The 16795-nt window shown below is 40.8% G+C and overlaps 1 protein-coding gene across 2 annotated transcripts in view; it reads left to right on the top strand.

The window, feature by feature from the left end:
* Window positions 1-16205, top strand: part of LOC116303942 (SH3 domain-containing kinase-binding protein 1) — a 32814-nt gene extending 16609 nt beyond the window's left edge. The window contains exons 6-12 of one of the 2 annotated variants that reach the window (XM_089033270.1): window positions 6712-6932; window positions 7614-7662; window positions 9069-9443; window positions 10937-11043; window positions 11313-11360; window positions 12543-12647; window positions 13465-16205. In XM_089033270.1, coding sequence (XP_088889396.1) covers window positions 6712-6932; window positions 7614-7662; window positions 9069-9443; window positions 10937-11043; window positions 11313-11360; window positions 12543-12647; window positions 13465-13866 — 1307 coding nt within the window. In that variant the 3' untranslated portion in view covers window positions 13867-16205. Of the gene's footprint in view, window positions 1-6711; window positions 6933-7613; window positions 7663-9068; window positions 9444-10936; window positions 11044-11312; window positions 11361-12531; window positions 12648-13464 lie in introns of both variants that reach the window. The other variant, XM_089033271.1, reaches the window with a different exon arrangement.
* The last annotated feature ends 590 nt before the right edge of the window (window positions 16206-16795 follow it).

The raw sequence follows: 16795 nt of genomic DNA, 5'->3' as shown, positions 1-16795 counted from the left end.
AAGAGGCACGACTTAGCGCTGGAGAAATATCAAAGGGACGTTGCAGCTTGGAATGAAAAAAGACAAGCTTACAGGGATTGGTTGGATAAGAATTACCAAGACAAAATGCAGGCGGATAAGAACTTCGAAAACACAGACTACGCCTTTAAACTTTATGCGCAAGCGCATCCCACAGTGGCGTTAAAAAAGCCTCAGTTCAAGGATTACTATCAGCCTTCTAAGAAACAAAAAGATAGTGAGTTGGTATTCGTGGGAGTTGCAGGGCTGGCGGGAGGCGTAGCCTTGGCGTATCTGCTCTAACGAAGGGGACTTGTTCCCTGTAATATATGATCGTCTTTTTGGAAAGCGACAAGAATAACTTTACCACTTATCTGAATCCCCCCATCAAAGCCCATAAAGTTCGGTTGGTTAGTTGCTCTTTGTACAATTCTTGGTATAACCTGATTAGGGGCATAGTCACTGAGCATACAGGAGGATCTAACTATCAAGCCGTATTGCTGCCCGATGGACATTACACACCAATCACACTGGCCAAGGAATTAGCAAAACACGGTTATACTCTCACCACAGGATTGCCGCACGAAATGACCCTCAAACATAATATGTCAAATTATTCAATGACTTTTGGAAAGTCTGACCCATTGGGATCTTTATTATGTGCTTCAGGCAAGACGATTACCAACACAGCCATACCTGTGAAATGGAAAGTCGCATCCTCTTACGAAGTCTATTGCGATTTAGTCCATAGTTACAACAATGGAGAAAAGTCTTCTCTTATGTCCAAGTTTCTGCCCAAAGGTAATCCATTTGACCCAGTAGAATACACTCCCATTTCTTTGAGCTATGACTTGTCTAATTTGGTAGAAAGCATAAACATCACCATTAAAGTGGACGGAAAGACGGTGGATTTTAACGGACGTAAGATCAATCTTGTTTTGGAATTCATATAATGGGCCGCGTAGAGGACAAACTTAAAAGGATTTACTATGGACCTGAAGGCTATTGGAGAGGAGCGTCAGCTATCAAGAAACTCGCGACCGCGGCCAGGGTATCAGACGAAACGGCTAAGAACTGGTTGAAAAAACAAACCCTCTGGCAGGTTTATCTTCCCGTGCCTAAGTACATTCCCAGGCCCAGCTTCACCGTAAATACCCCTAATGAAGTTCATCAGGCGGATTTGCTTTTCTTGCCGCACGATAAGGTGAGAAAGAAGACCTATAGGTACGCTTTGACCGTAGTCGATATCGCAAGCAGATACAAGGACGCCGAACCTATAACCAGCAAGGATTCTGGGGAAGTCGCAGAAGCCCTAGGTAGGGTTTATAAGCGCGTCTTGAAATGGCCTAAGCTGCTGCAAGTGGATGCGGGGACGGAGTTTATGGGCGTGGTTACCAAGACCCTGAAAGACCACGACACTAAGATTAGAAGAGCTAAAGCAGAGTACCACAGGGGTCAGAGCATCGTCGAAAGATTCAATAAGACCTTGGCCGAGCGTCTCTTTGGGTACCAGTATTGGAAAGAGCTGGAAGATCCCTCCAAACGCAACAGGGAATGGACTCAGAGGCTCCCCCAGGTCGTCGCAGCTTCGAACAACGAGGCGGCCAGGGCTACGGGAATGAAACCCAAGGATGCCATAAAAAAGAAACACGTGGAACACAAGTCCTTCGTCAGAAGTTCGAGGGCGGTCTTCCCCCATGAAAAGAAATTAGGTAATGTCACGGTTCGATATCTCTATGAGCCGGGTGAATTAGAAGGAGGATCCAAAAGAGCTACGGATCCTAATTGGTCTTTGGAAACTTACCAGATCCGAAGTGCGATAGCTAAGAAGGGCCAGCCCATCTTGTATTATCTTCATGATGGTCCCACGCGTGGGTTCGTCAAAGAAGAACTGCTTATCGTGTGATGTCCGAATGCTATCGTATGCACTCCGTCATCACACATCCACCTCTTACCGTCAAATGCAGACAGTGACACCTTCTCCTACGTGACGTTATGTATCTGATGACCATAGCTGCGCAGGCTGTTCATCTTATGCCGCTGTTCCTTGCGTGTTCGTAATACGTTGAGGTAGGACTCGTGCGTAATGTCCTTCTTAACCACATACTTTTTTACGCCTTTAGCTTTCTTTTCTACGCCGTCTAACTTTAGCACGCTGTACATCTTTGGTTTCAGGCCCACGTATTCCACGATGGGTTTTCCTAACATTTCGTCTTTCATCTTCCCAATTACCTTCTTATTCTTCGCAGAGTAAAGGAAGTGCTCCTTCGGGTAACCGCTGGTGTCGTACTCGCCTATGTCGGGGAGGCAGTCTTTGTAAACGTCTTCCGTTTGCACTTCTAGAATTAGGGAGTCGGTGTCTGTGTACAGGAGGCGACAGCGGTCTCCGTACTTTGGCTTAAGCTTATCGTAGTAGAACTCGTACATAAGCAGCTTCGATAGATCCAGCACCGTAAAGCCTGTGTAAACGGGCTTGTTTAGTAAGAGGTTTGCCTTTTTCATGTGAATCACGTAGAAGTTCAGCATTTCTACGTATCTAACGAAGCCTGGCTGTGACACGTATGCTTCTGCTTCCTCTTTGGTGCTGACTATTTTTACGCTTACGCGCTTGCGGATGTTCTCCATTGTCTTTCCGAACACGCTGTTGTTCATCAGTTTGAAGAGGTTTTTCTCGAAGTCATTTTTCGCTGCGGTACGCTTTTGCGTGTTAAAGTCAATGTAGGGGCGCATCCAGGGTTCCTGCGTGAATTTTAGGACCCTGTGGATCTTCTCTACGCGCATTCCGTGTCGCACGTAGAACTGCAGGTTGCGGTAATGTACCACATACTTCTTCTTATCCATCAGGTTCATAGTTAGTTTCCTGTACGGTTTGTAACCAGGGCACATTTGCTTTTGCAGTGGACTTAGCTGCTTAAATGGTATCTCTATCGCTTCTGGTGCTAAGGGGAACTCATTGTGTTCGTCGTGCAGGCGCTCTGGGTACTCCAGATCCACTTCTAAGACGTAACCCTTGTCTTCCTCCTTTCCTACCTGCATGTAGAAGTCTATCGGCTTCACTGGATCCCATTCGAAGTCTCTCACAGGTAGGTACTGTGACATTGCCCAACCATAAAGGTTATTCGCATCCAGGTAGTAAATGTATGTGGTTGGTTTCTCTGGGTCGTGCTCTACTAAGGGGTTGTTTGCGCGGGCGTAACGTCGGCTGGGTCCGCATACGCCGCCACGAATACCGTCTTCCATAAACCGATACATGTCGTACTCCGTTAGGAGATCCAACTGCGCATTTGTCTTCTTTAACAAAGCACTCCAGCTGAGCCCAGGAGCCGTGTAGAAATTAGCGGGATCCAATCCGTAATATTCCATAGCCATCTTTCTAAAGCTTTGGAAAACATCTGCAAGCAGCACTACGTCAGACCTTAGGTAGATGTCGTGGTAGTCCCCCATGTTCTCACAGGAGTACTTTTCCCACACGTCTAACGCATGCTGGTACTCCTCATCCTTTATACCAGACTCGTTTAGGGTGCTGTAGAAGCGATCTTTGGGTGGTAGGGGTTCTTTGAATCGATCCCAGGAGTCCATGTATTCGTATGGGTAGACTCCTTTCCTTTCCGCGCCGTATTGACTGGAAATGGGAAAGTTGGTGTTATACTTTACGAGGTTTGCTAAGGAGTCCGCCATGAACTGCTGCGAATCTAAGAACTTTAGCTTACCCACAGTTACGGACATGTAGCGCTCTTTGTTGTTGGGTATGCATTTGACGTCGGAGCCGTCTGTTCCTTGTAGTAGCAAATGGGAGTCGTAACCGCGGAGGTTGTGAAAGAACACCGGAATCTCCATGTCTGGATTTACTTTGAAGTTTATATTGCATTTCCAATGAGCCGCTCCTCTGTATTTACCCGTGATGTGGCAGTGATCCCTAACCTTATCCACATAGAAATCCTCAACAAATGCTTTGTGGCAGTGAATGCAGTGCGTGGAGGGCCTTCCCGGCTTCTCACCTTTCTTAGCATACTTCCCGCATTTAAAATGAGCTTCTCCTAGATACTTTCCATCTTCATCCCACGCTTTCTTGACTCGTCTTCCAAACTGAAGAAGCGTATGTTGGCAAATGTGGCATTTTTTTGCCTTGTTAAAAGCCTCCTGGTTCTCTTTGGTAAATTCCATCTTCTTTGGACGTCTTAATTGTTCTCTAATCTCCCCCTCCTCTTCTCGCAATGCTTCTAGAAACTCATTAGCTGCGTTCTTACCTCGGTAAATCACAGGAGGGTTTGCTTTACCGTCTGATCTGACTACTATGTAACCAAAGGAGCAGATCTCGTGTAATCCTACCTTATTCGTGGCGCCACGTTTCTGCTCTTCCTTAGTTATCAACGCTTCGAAGTCTGCATATATCACGTAAGGCACTTGCATCTGCTTTTGATGGTCTGCGTATGAAAGCTCTTTGTTGGTGGGTATCTGGATCCGTTGCGCCACTTCTTCGACTCCGCGGCAGATCTCATCGTGTTTCTTTAGGGTATTTAAGGATGTAAATGACAGCAAGCAGCAGTCGCAGAAGTACTTTTTACCTTTGTGCTTAGTATGTCTGTAGAATAGTCTGCTAATGTGTTTAACCCATGAGTAGTGTCCGCCGTGGTAGAATAAATGTACGCGCTCTCCTTTACTTTTTGACAGAACTAACGGTACTATCGTCTGCTCTCTGACTCCGTAAACGTTAATTGCTAGATCGTTTATTTCCTCAAATATGGGGATGTCTATCAACTGCATGGGAAATTCCACACCATCCCACTCTAAATCATCTGTGGGATACTTACTTGTCCTACAGGGATCCTTCTCTGCTGGATACAGTGCAGACCTGATTGCCCACATAAAGCATCGATTGTCTTCATTCTTCACGTTTACAATAGCCTTCTTCCTTTCTACCCACGTTGGTAGCGGTACGTAACTCCCCCCTCGTATGGGTACGTACCTGGCTATACTTATCTCTATTCCTTCAACCTCCTCTACTGTCCAACCCGATCCTTCTTTCGTGTAGTTAGACAGCGACTCCATTATTGCTTCTAAGGCTTCACTGAGTGACCTATCCAGATTCGTGGATTCTAATATCACTAACGACTTTGATCGCAACATTGCTGTCGTCATTACCTCGTCTTTTGACAAACTTACTTCTACCATTATGCTCGCTTTCAGGGCCCCTAATTCTTCTATACCTTTTCGGAGAGTCCTTTTAACCTTCCTTTCTGACTGACGCCAAAACTGTCTAACGTCAATCTCACCGTTACCGGGTATTGACACCGTGCTGAAGTTGCTTTGGGATTCCATCTATATAATAGGAAATATTTTATACCTAATACCAAGCACTTTTTAAGTCGTCGTAGTCGTACTCACAGTCCTGACAATGCCAAAACAATTTAACCTTAGTCTCAAACTTCTTACCACATCCACAATCATAACTGCTCATACACTTCGTCTTCATTTTCAAATGCTTTTTCAAATCCGCTTCTTTCTTAAAAGTTCTCTTACATTCTTCGCACTCCATATATAGACTAACATATTTGCGCTGTTGCCCCCAACCACGCTTGGAGTGGGTTGTTTCCGTAGGTGGATTTTTGACACGGGTCTTGCCCGTGTTGAGATTGCGCTGGAACCCCCATTCCCTATACTACTAACTTCAAAATATGATCAGACTTAAAAACTCTTTCCTAGCTCTTTTTTCATTTATTACATACGCATTATGACCTTTGATAATATGGCACTGTTTATATCTCGTGTGCACTTCTGATATGTTAAATAGGCAATTTTATATGTGGACAAAAATGTGTGTACAAAATAGTCTGTGTGCAAAAAAACTAGATACCTTCTCTAGCTATTAATGTTTCTCGAAGAAAAACATACCAAAAATTGAACAAATTTTATATGAATTAAGATCACATTTCCAAACCACTGTCATAGTATTAGGTGATTTGGAATGTAGGATTGCAATGCATTGTTTGTCACGGCAAAAATTTCCAAAAATATTGATATTTTCTCTTGCAAAAACGTAATATTTTTCTCCAAAATAAGGGATGAGGGCAAAACAATTGTCATCTCACGGTACCCGATTTAGGGGGGAGGGTTGGTGTTACCTGGTAGCCACCACCTCTGGAAGTGAAATCTTAGATTTTGCCCCCAAATATCTCCAAAACTAATAGCCAAATCATAGAAATGAATGGACTGTCTGTCTGCTTGTATGCTAGAAAACATATTTGTGTATAGAAATTGCCACTACACACCCCCAGTATCAGGCATTTAAACAGGTCTCTGAGGGGGTAGGGGTATGTACCGGTACCCACCACCTTAATTCATAAAATTGGGTCCCTATTTTGGACCATTGTTTTTACCTCATTCCTAAAAATGAAAAATACTATTTCTATGAGGGGATTTGGTGAATCTTTCTAAGTATAAGTTTTATTTTCTTTATTTTCGAGTAAGGCTGTTGTTTAACGAACAAAAAAACCTGGAACTATGAAAATTAATATAGAGTTACTGACACCATAGTCTGCCCTCAATCATAGACATTAAACATGCCTATTGTAGCTCCTTTTGTTGTCTGAAAACCAAATGTAAAGTACAAAATGAGATGGGAACATATTAATGAAATCAGGGGTAATGAAAAATGAATTTTATAAAGTCTTAGTGCTCTCCTAACTTTGTTATTGTTTGATTTGCATCCCACAGCACCAACAGCGCCCACCAAGAAAGTTGAACGAGCAAAAGTACTCTTCGACTATGAGAAGCAAAACGACGATGAACTAGACTTAGTAGTCGGAGATATTGTAACAGTCCTTAATAAAGATGTAGAGGACACTGAGGGCTGGTGGGAAGGAGAACTGAAGGGGAAGACAGGTCTCTTTCCTGATAACTTTGTGGAATTGCTACCAGAGGAAGAGGAGGAGAAAGTAAGTAAAATGCCAAGTAAAGACAGATTTTGCAGTAGACTTGGGGACTGGAAGGGTATTTGCGGGAGCCAGGAAGTGGATGAAATATAGCACAGGATCCAGGAAACTAAAAAATTTTTTTACATAATTTGGGATATTGTCATCATCCATGACTCGGAATTACTGAATTCAAACGCCTTTAAATACTGTAGGTTGAATGTGGTTGTCAATGGCAAAATGATGCAGATCGACATGGGATTTGGGGAAAAAATAGCACATGATTTGGGATCCCCCACCCCTTCCAGACCCTGTACACTCTTTGCAGCAATTCCAGTGGGACACAAAAGTTTTAATTAAGTAATTGTTTTTATTCCCATTTCTTCATTTTTACCCTTTTTTATCTTGAATGTTTTTAAGTAATTTTTTTTCCATTTCAAACTACATGTTATTCTTTAGAGTATCGTTTCTTTGTTTAATTGTTGTGCATGGCACATGAATATGAATACAAATCAAACAAAGTAAAATTGGTTTCCAATTTGCACCTATCACTCACATTGACTTTCACTGCATAATACAGTATTCTATGCTAAACTTTTGACTCACATGTTAATTTTTATGTGGGACGGAGAATCTGGGGCAACTCTTCAAGACAAGGAGAGAAATTTTGAGAAAGCTTACCCATGTATGCATTTTTGAATATAGGAAAAACCAAAGCATGTTCACAGAAAGCATATGCCCACTCCCACCCCAGGTAATTTTGCATTTAGGCTGCTTTCATTATGTATGGCAGAGGGGGGCAGGTGAAATCTTTAAATGACAACATCATTCCTAAGACCCCCTCCTAAGTCCCCCTCCTAAGTCCCCCAAAAAATAAATATCCCCTCAGGCAATCTCTCTAAAAATGTTGCATCCCCTGCAACTCTTTGAAAAAAATTTTCAAACCCCCCCATTTTACTGGTCAAACATTTTCCGGTCCCCCCTAAATTTCCCCTTCCCTCCCCTCCCCCCTTTCTGCCATACATTATGAACGCAGCCTTATATTACTGTTTTTGCCATTCTTTATAAACTGAATAATATTTAGAAAAATGACATAACTTGATCCCACACTCTTTGTGTGTGTTCTAATTTGCACAAAATCATGCTTGTCTGGGTTCATAAGTTTCTGATTTTTTGCACGTTTTTTGATCGCCCTCTGTAAATTCACGACCGCTAACCGACGCGTTCACTAATTTCTTGCGAACGTTTCTAAACGCACGTTTTCGTCACGAAAAGTTAAAGTGCACATGAACCCTTTGACAATACTTTCAGTACTGGTTCTGCATAAAGTAAATAGTTGATTGGTAAAATATTTCTTGTGATGCGTCTCTAAGTTATGAAGGTTTATACTGCCAATATGTAAATGATGGTGACGTCAGGTAAGGTATTTGAGTGTTTTTGTTGTAACTAGTAATACTAAATGCTGGCCATTTTGAAAATAAAAATTTTAAATAGCTTTCATGTAAACCATGAGTAAAATAATGATGCTTTTTAAATACTGTATCTATGAACCAGTTCGATTTTGTATATTTAATTAAGCCTTAATAGACGTCACGCTCATTAGCATATTGAAAGTATAAACCTTCATAACTTAGAAACGCATCACTCAAATCAAGAAATATTTTACCATTCAACTATTTACTTCATGTAGAATCAGTACTGAAAGTATTGTCAAAGGGTTCATGTGCACTTTAACGAACGATAGCGAAAAAGTTCATATTATCTTAAAGTCTCTTAAAATATTTTCTTTTTTTGACATCTTCGCTCAACAATTAATTCAGTTCAATTCATTTTAATTTTTCCCGTTTTGTATCCTTACTTAGTCAAAATATTATTTTTCTTTGGTATACAGTATATTTACTTTGTCATGACTACATCTTAACGACACGTCTGGACGGAGTTCAATAGACGCTGCGTGACTTAAACTTGCGTGACACGGTCACTTTTCAAACCTCATTGAATTAGACAAATGGACAGGCGTGAATCAATAATACATAGCAGTCAATATTCAGAAAATCGATAATATTTCATGGCCTGTGTTTTATCTTAATCATAAGGAAATCCCGCAATGTTTGTGTAGTGAAGCGAGTCAATAGGAGGCTTTTGTAATTTTGATTTCAGTCCTCGAGAAGAGCGCCCCGCCCCCACTTCCTGACCAAGAAACTCAAAGCACTGGTGAACCAAATAAAAAAGATATGAAGAAAGCAAGCGACCACGAACCTCCAAAGCTTCCACTACCAAAACATCAGCCTAAACCAAGCGTTGAATTCTCTAAGCCGAGTTTACCGCTGAAAAAACCCGTACCTCCAAAGCCTTCGACGAAGCCGATACTTCCCTCCAAGAAACCCGTTCCTAAACCTCCTATTAAATCGGAAAGAGAAATTCCATCGAAGACTAGTGCGAGAGAACAAGAAATCTTAAAATCAAGTCTGAAGGACGGTCTGAAGGACGGTCTGAAGGATGAGAAATCAAGCGACGCTACGACCACGAACGAAGGTAAAAAATAAAGCAATTTTTACGCTTCACATTTAAACTAAATGCATTTATATATCTCTGTCAATTTTGACAAGGATTTTATAAACATTTTTCATAATCTTACTCTTTTTAAATAATGAAATTCCATCTTTGTTTTTAAAACATTATCGGCAAATCTCAAGGAAAAAAAGTATTTTTCTTCGATAGAATATTCAATATATATATTTTTATTCATTCCTAAAGGTGAACCGTTGATATGATTAAGGAATCACTACTATGATATATCTATTTCTTGTTATAGGCGCTGTCTAAAAGCTGAATATTAAAAGATAGCCAATAAAATGTAATAATGTCCTTTTTCTCAACTTGCTTAGCAGGTCATTCTGTAGCCTTAACGTACGGAAATTTTCTTTGAAATACGGAATATTTTCCACTCGATATTTGAGCCATTTAATTCCTTAGAAACAGTAACTTATTTGGAATATTTTATCTTTGACATAATTTTTCGAATTAAATTAATAGTCAATGAATTGTTTTTTCCTTTTTTTTAATTATTATCTCCTTTACGATTTGTTTCTTCGAAAAACTGCTTATATAGTGGCTTATTTTTTTTTTTTTGCTTTTGCTAAGGAAGTAATTGTTTTCGAACAACTTTCGTCTGTCAATTTTTTTAGCATTTTTGAAACGCTTTCGTTCGTATCGAAGTATCATAATCGATTCTTGTGATTGAATTATTAGGGGAAAAACTATTTCCTGGGTGATTTGATGAGGCAGGTCGACTGATATAATCTCGCTCTTTGTCAATAGTGTTTTGTTTTATGGCTTAAAGTTTTGGTAAAAGATTTTGAAGGCATTAAGGTTTTTATTCTATGAGAAAAAAAAGGAATTTGTCGAGGCACAGAGAAACGGGAAGCGGGAAATGACTATACCTGTAGTAGATTATAAAGTAACAACGAACCAGCGAACGAATTAACGATGGCTGAATGGAGGGATGGATAAATGAGGAATCAGCGAGTTAAGAAACGGATGGACAAATAAGTGAATGAATGGATGGATGGAGTGTTGGATGGATGGATGGGTGGATGGATGAATGGATGGATGAATGGAGGGAAGGAGGGAGGGAGGGAGGGAGGGATGGGTGGATGGATGGATGGATGAATGGATGGATGGGTGGATGGATGGATGGATGAATGGATGGATGGATGAATGGATGGATGGATGGATGAATGGATGGATGAATGGATGGATGAATGGATGGATGGATGGATGGATGAATGGAGGGAAGGATGGATGGATGAATGGAGGGAAGGAGGGAGGGATGGATGGGTGGATGGGTTATTAAAATAATGGATGAATGAATGGAAGGAAGGATAGATAGATAGATGGAGGAATAAATGAATGGATGGATAGATGGACGGATGAATGGGAGGATGGATGTTTGGATGGATGGAGAGATGGGATAAATGGATAAATATAGAAATAAACAGTTGTGTTTCGGTTGTCTTTCTTTCCAGACTGTAATCTTGATGTTGTTACTCCTCACGAACCTCTGAAACAGCTGACAGCCAACAGAGCCGGGAAGCAGCAGTCGAAGAGACCTCCGTCTACCACTCGTCAGTCGGTAAATATATCACCCCCGCCCCCCCCCCCCCCCCCCCCCCCCCCCCACCCACCAACCCTTGAATAAGGCTCTGGGTACGAGATTGCCCCATTTTCCCGTCTTGTGGACTGATAAGTGAAGTTTTTCTACGAAAAGAACGTTTCCAGTACCCTACGGTCAAGCGTACTCAAGGTAGCTTACGTGAACATCATTGAAACCTAACGACGTTAAAAACGACGTTAATCCCACGAGATTTAATGCTAAGTGTTATTTTATGGTTTCTTTTACAGGAGGGTAATCTAATGGAAACTCTAGTAAACATTGAAGTCGACGAAGAGGTAAAGATCATGATATACACCTATTTCAATAAACGTTGTCATGGCCAAAGGCAATAGGCGATAGGTCATTCCGACATGGAAATGGTTTCGTTGAATACAAAGAACATTGAATCAATCTCGACAATAAGGTCCATGTTTTTGACGAGAATAAGATAGAAGCAGAAAGTCATTCCAGCTATTCTTGGATTTTGGAATGGCCTATCTCCTATCGCTTTTCGCCTAAGTAGGATAAAGACAATGCATTCCAAGTGGGTAGTGGAGTCAATCAGAAACCTAGTCTGCACAAGAATTGTAATTTGACCCTGATGTTACGTGTAAAATGCTAAATAACCATTGTAATTTTCTGTGAGAAGGAAAAGATATGTTGAAAGGCTATTGTTTTCTGCTGCTTTCTGATTGGCTCCACTACCCAAAGTCGAAATATATTGCTTTTATTCTATAATTTGATTGGTTCTCGCTGGCTAAGTAGCCTCAGTTATAGCAGTCGCACTGTAATGAATGTAGCTATTTGGGTTACCTAGTCTTGTCTGTTCGAAACTAACCAGCGATCTGATTAGTGGAAGCACACAATAGACCCTTTTCGAGTTCCAAATTACCGCTGTGTTTCTTGCTTACAGACTCATTTGTTCAGGCTAAGCCTCGAATCAGTGTCTAATTACTCGCAAATACCAACGGTAAAGAATGCGCACAAGTTCAACAATACGAGCACTTTGAAACTTGACGGACCTTGACTGGAAAACGTGAATATTCTTCTGTAATCAAGAAACACAGTGGTAATTTGGAACTCGAAAAGGGTCTATTGGTTAAAATATTTGATTGTGATTGGTGAGAAAATTCGAGAGGTCGAAACGAAACGTAATTTGATTGGCGGACTGAAATACACGGGGTCGAAACTAAAACGCAACTTATTGGTGCGAAAATTCACGAGGTCGAAACTAAGACGCAAATTAATTAGCGAGAAGTTTCTAGTCGAAATTAAAAAACGTTATCTGATTGGCAGAAAAACACTAGGTCGAAACTAAAACGCAATCTGATTGGTGCAAAAATTCTTGAGGTCGAAACTAAGACGCAATCTTATTGGCGGAAACATCTAACGGGTCGAAACCAACCCACACTTTGCATTGAATTGGCGCGCTCCGCAAAAGAATCGTCTATTTTATTATTAATAAAGGCTTCTTCCAGGAAAAGGAAAATCCCGCCGAGATTGAACCCAAGGAGCCAGCGTGGAAGAGAGAAGCGACTAAGGCTAGAGAAGAAAGAGAAGCCAAGAAGCTAATGGAGCAAGCGGTTAGTATTTTGGCCACAAATAGTCCCTTTTTTCTCATACCTTAGATCTGGTTGAAAAAACTGCCTAGTCATCCTCTTTAGACTTATTAGACTTATTTTTAAATATAATTTATTTATTTATTTATTTATTTATATTTATTGCTCTAGAGCGAAGGCATTTAACCCGTGAAATAAAAAATACTAGTCAACGTGTAATAGTCAAATAGACACAAAAGAAAACAATGGAATTAGGGTCTACTAAAGTGTATTAGTCTGACTGCTCTCAGTCTGACCTCTACCTCAGCTGGTAGTACAATTCCGAAGGTCGTAGGTTCGATTCCCAGCGAGGTCGGAAATTAATTTTTCCGAATTTAATTCCAAGGGCTTTCGCCCGGAATAACCTCGTTCCCTAGCACTATAACTTATCTATATTTCTATATCTTCATGTATTTCATAAGTGCTATGCGGTCCACATATTCTCATCTTTGTATTAGTCTAACATATATTTCACGGGTTTAATGACTTCACTCTATTATAGAGTACAAACACTAAAAGTGTGTAACATAAATACCACTAAATACTGCTAAATTATGCTAATCCTATTGTTTTCTATTGTTTAATTAGCACTATTTACTTTCAAATAGTGCAAAGTGTTGCACACTTTTAGTGTTTGTACTCTAGTATCTGTGAATAACTGAATCATAAGCGAAGCTTAGCCCGTACGAATAAGCCTACTGTCTTCAAAATCAGCGGTATGCATCGAATGTGAAACTGGTGATTAAACGTGTTGTGCTATAGTTGATCAATTGTAATGTTTGTCGTATATTGCTTTCCAAAGACTCCTTCCCCCGGCAGAGTTGCCAGAGAGAAAAAGGTGCCACCGCCAGTACTAGGGAAGCCCGACGAAATCATCGAGAAACGAAAATCTTGGCTAAGAGAAGACATTAAGAAACCCGAAGGCGCGCCGTCAGAAGAGGTCAGCGGTCTCCGCAAAGAGGTAACGGATTTACGAGCGCTTTTAACTAACATAGAAAAGAAGATGGCCGCGATGGAGCGAAAACACGAGGAAAAAATCGAGAGTCTTGAAAAACGTCTTGAAAAAGATATTGAACAATTAACTAGTGATTTCGACGAAGAGCGAACGAATCACGCTCGGTTAAAGATCGAGGTCGATCGCTTAAAGAAGAAAATGCGTCGTGGTTCAGGTTCTATAGATGGTGACGAGTCTTCGCAAGCGTAAATTTAGCTTTTTTATAAATAGCGCTGTTTTAATAAAGATCTGGGAATGATTGACAATTGTCGTATCAAGGCCTTAACAAATTTGGTACTGCGCGGTCTGATATATGAGAAAAAGCCTGGGAAGGAGATGGTGTGGTCGTCTAGTTATTTAGGTAATGTTTAAAAAAATGTTCATTAGACAGAGTTAGCAAAAGATTTAAAGCTGATTGTTGCGTCCTCACCTGGCTGTTGAGGACGCGTCTGCTTTGCTACTACAGTCTAATGAAATAATATCCATTGCGTATCCATGGAGAACCTTGGGACATTCTACTTTAAAGGAATTACATCCGGGAATCGTTTCACTTGACAATGATCTCACATTCGCTCTTCTGAAGCTCAAAACGAGGCTGGTATCGACCTTGTGGCGACAGGAATTATGGGACTAAGTACAAGGCGAGGTCACAGAGATTCGCATCTCGCATTTCAAATTCAACCCCACAATCCTTTGCAGAACAAGGTAGTCACCAGTCCTCCTTTTAACATAGATTATCAATTACATTATGATTTCTTTGTGGAGAGATTCACACAACCAACTCCTCCTTGGGTTCCCAAGGGCGTGGTCCATGATATTGTTAACAAAAGTTTAAGTGTGGTATAGTTAGATATTGATAATTAGATATAGTAGTTAGTATAATTGATATCCAATCGTTCTGTTGGAATATATAAGGTTTTTTCCAAGGAAATCTTTGTCTTTCTCCAAGATTTCTTAATGCAATTCACTTCCGGTATATTTTTGGGCTGTACTTCCGGTACATGAAAAAATTTGCCTTGCCGGTGTCCTTAGACAAAGGTCGTACTCCAGTTTATACACATCGAGCTGTTACTCTGTTACCCTTGTTCACTATATCGTGGTTGCTGTAATGGACTACTTTGACGATACGGCGGCCATCTTGCCAGAGGCCAAAACAAAAACAAAGATGACGGAAAATATATAGATTTTCGTGTGTTTGTCTTTCTTTTACGGGCAAAGGTGATCGATGTGTACCTTGGGGTCCAGAGATTATTTATTCTCGCTCCTGCGTTTCGAGAAGCGAAATAGAAGCTGTGGAGCCCAGGGTAATCGACGTGTAATTCATTTTTTGTCGTATTCTCTTGTGGTGAGATGTTGATATCAATCGACGTCATTACTGTAAAAAAGCTTTATTTGCCCCCTGGACGCCCTATAATGCCTTGCGATACAAGATGTCCGCCGTATCGTCGAAATAGTCCATAAATTTGGCCGAGCAAACGATTGAGAACAATAGAGACCCACTTTTGTTTAGTAAAAAGAAATATTGCGAGCGCAGGAAATAGCAGTTCTCTTCAGTCTCTTTTTGCAAACTCCGGTCGTCTTCGCCGCGCGCATTAATAAGAGTGGGTCCAGTTCTAGAAAGTTTGTGTATTGGGTAGTTTTGATTGGGTTTCCTGATGTGTGATATGTCTGAGGTGGAGTGAGGCGAGCAGCTGATCCTTGGACAACTAACACAACGGAAAACCCAGGTGTTTGTAGGATGGATCGTCTTCCAGCCTACCGACTTTTTTGTCATTTAAAACATCAGTAATGATGCCAATCTCAAGCCCAGAGTCTTCCGGGCTTTTGGTCAGCGGACTTGCGCTGGTAAGACTCTTACCAGGCGCTGACGACAAAGTAGGAAGGCGCTGAAGGACTCTGGGTAGGAGATTGTAATTATGCACCATGAATCGAGGAAGTTTGTTTGTTCCAGAGCTGCAGCCCAAAGGTCGATTTTACTGAACTCGTTAAAAAAATGATATTAGCCATTCCGAGGTTGAGAAAAAAACTGGGTCGAGTTTGAATTGCAGTGCATTGTGGGTTTAAGAAGACATTTATTATATAGTGTCTAATTCGTTCCCTAAAACAGTCCCACAAAACAATGCAATACGAAATCAGCCAAGTTTTCCCCTCAACTTGGACATGACCGAAATACCTAAAGTCTATCCTCAATGGACGTTTTTAGGTGGATGAAGACGGCCATACTTGATTGTCATTTGGAGAGAATTTCGTATAAAAACTCGCTGTACGGAAGTGGCGTGCCATGTTCAATAAGTAATAATTTTGCGCACTTTGGTTAAATAGAAGGTGATGATGCCGTGCTTCGCCGTCATGCAGTCATACGAAATTTTCCCTTAGGCATCAAGCTACTTTAATGGTAATTCTTCAACGTGATTGGTCCATTGATTACTGGCTCGTGACGTTGCAATCTGTGATTGCGCATGCTCACACTAATTCACTCCAATCAACACTTCACTGTTATTACCATTATTCCAATGAAATAATAAAATATATAAATATGTTGGAACTAAGGGAGCCCAATTTTGATTTTTGTGTTTTGTATTTGAGTTAAGAGTAGTCCACTTACAATCTTGAAAGGTAGCCGTGCCTTTGCATCGAAGCGAGACGAACGGTGAGCTCACAGTGATAGAGACCTTTTTGTACTTCTTGGATAATTATTCACGTCTTTATTATTGCCAGCTCACTATACCTTTCAAGACGGCGCAGAGAACTGCGGAAGGGGCAGTAGGTTGACTTCCTTCTTTTTACTGCTGCCATGGAAACGTCAAATATATACGTCACGATCAATGTTGATCCAGCTGGACATAGCCGCCACAGGAAGTCCACGAAATTTGGGTGTGCTTTAGTCTTCAGAATTGTCTTCTCTAGCTCGAAAATTAAAATAAATTCCCTCGTGAATTATTCCTTACTACGACACTAAAACACCGATATTCTGAATATTGTGTGGCTTAATTTATTTAATTTTTGAATTAATAAAGTTTCAATGACGTCTCAAACGAACACCATTTCGGATTAAAGAAAAATTTCGCGGCTAAGCCGTTGTATTTTGATAAAGAAATTCACAGAATTCATTCTCAGTGAAAATATAAATAAATTTAAC

Source organism: Actinia tenebrosa, unplaced genomic scaffold, assembly GCF_029948245.1.
Source record: "Actinia tenebrosa isolate PJP-AT-01 unplaced genomic scaffold, QUT_ActTen_1.0 PGA_scaffold1__47_contigs__length_23844297, whole genome shotgun sequence".
In the NCBI taxonomy this organism is placed as follows: Eukaryota; Metazoa; Cnidaria; class Anthozoa; order Actiniaria; family Actiniidae; genus Actinia; species Actinia tenebrosa.
The sequence above is the reverse complement of the archived record's forward strand: the minus strand, read 5'-3'. Positions and strand labels throughout refer to the sequence as shown.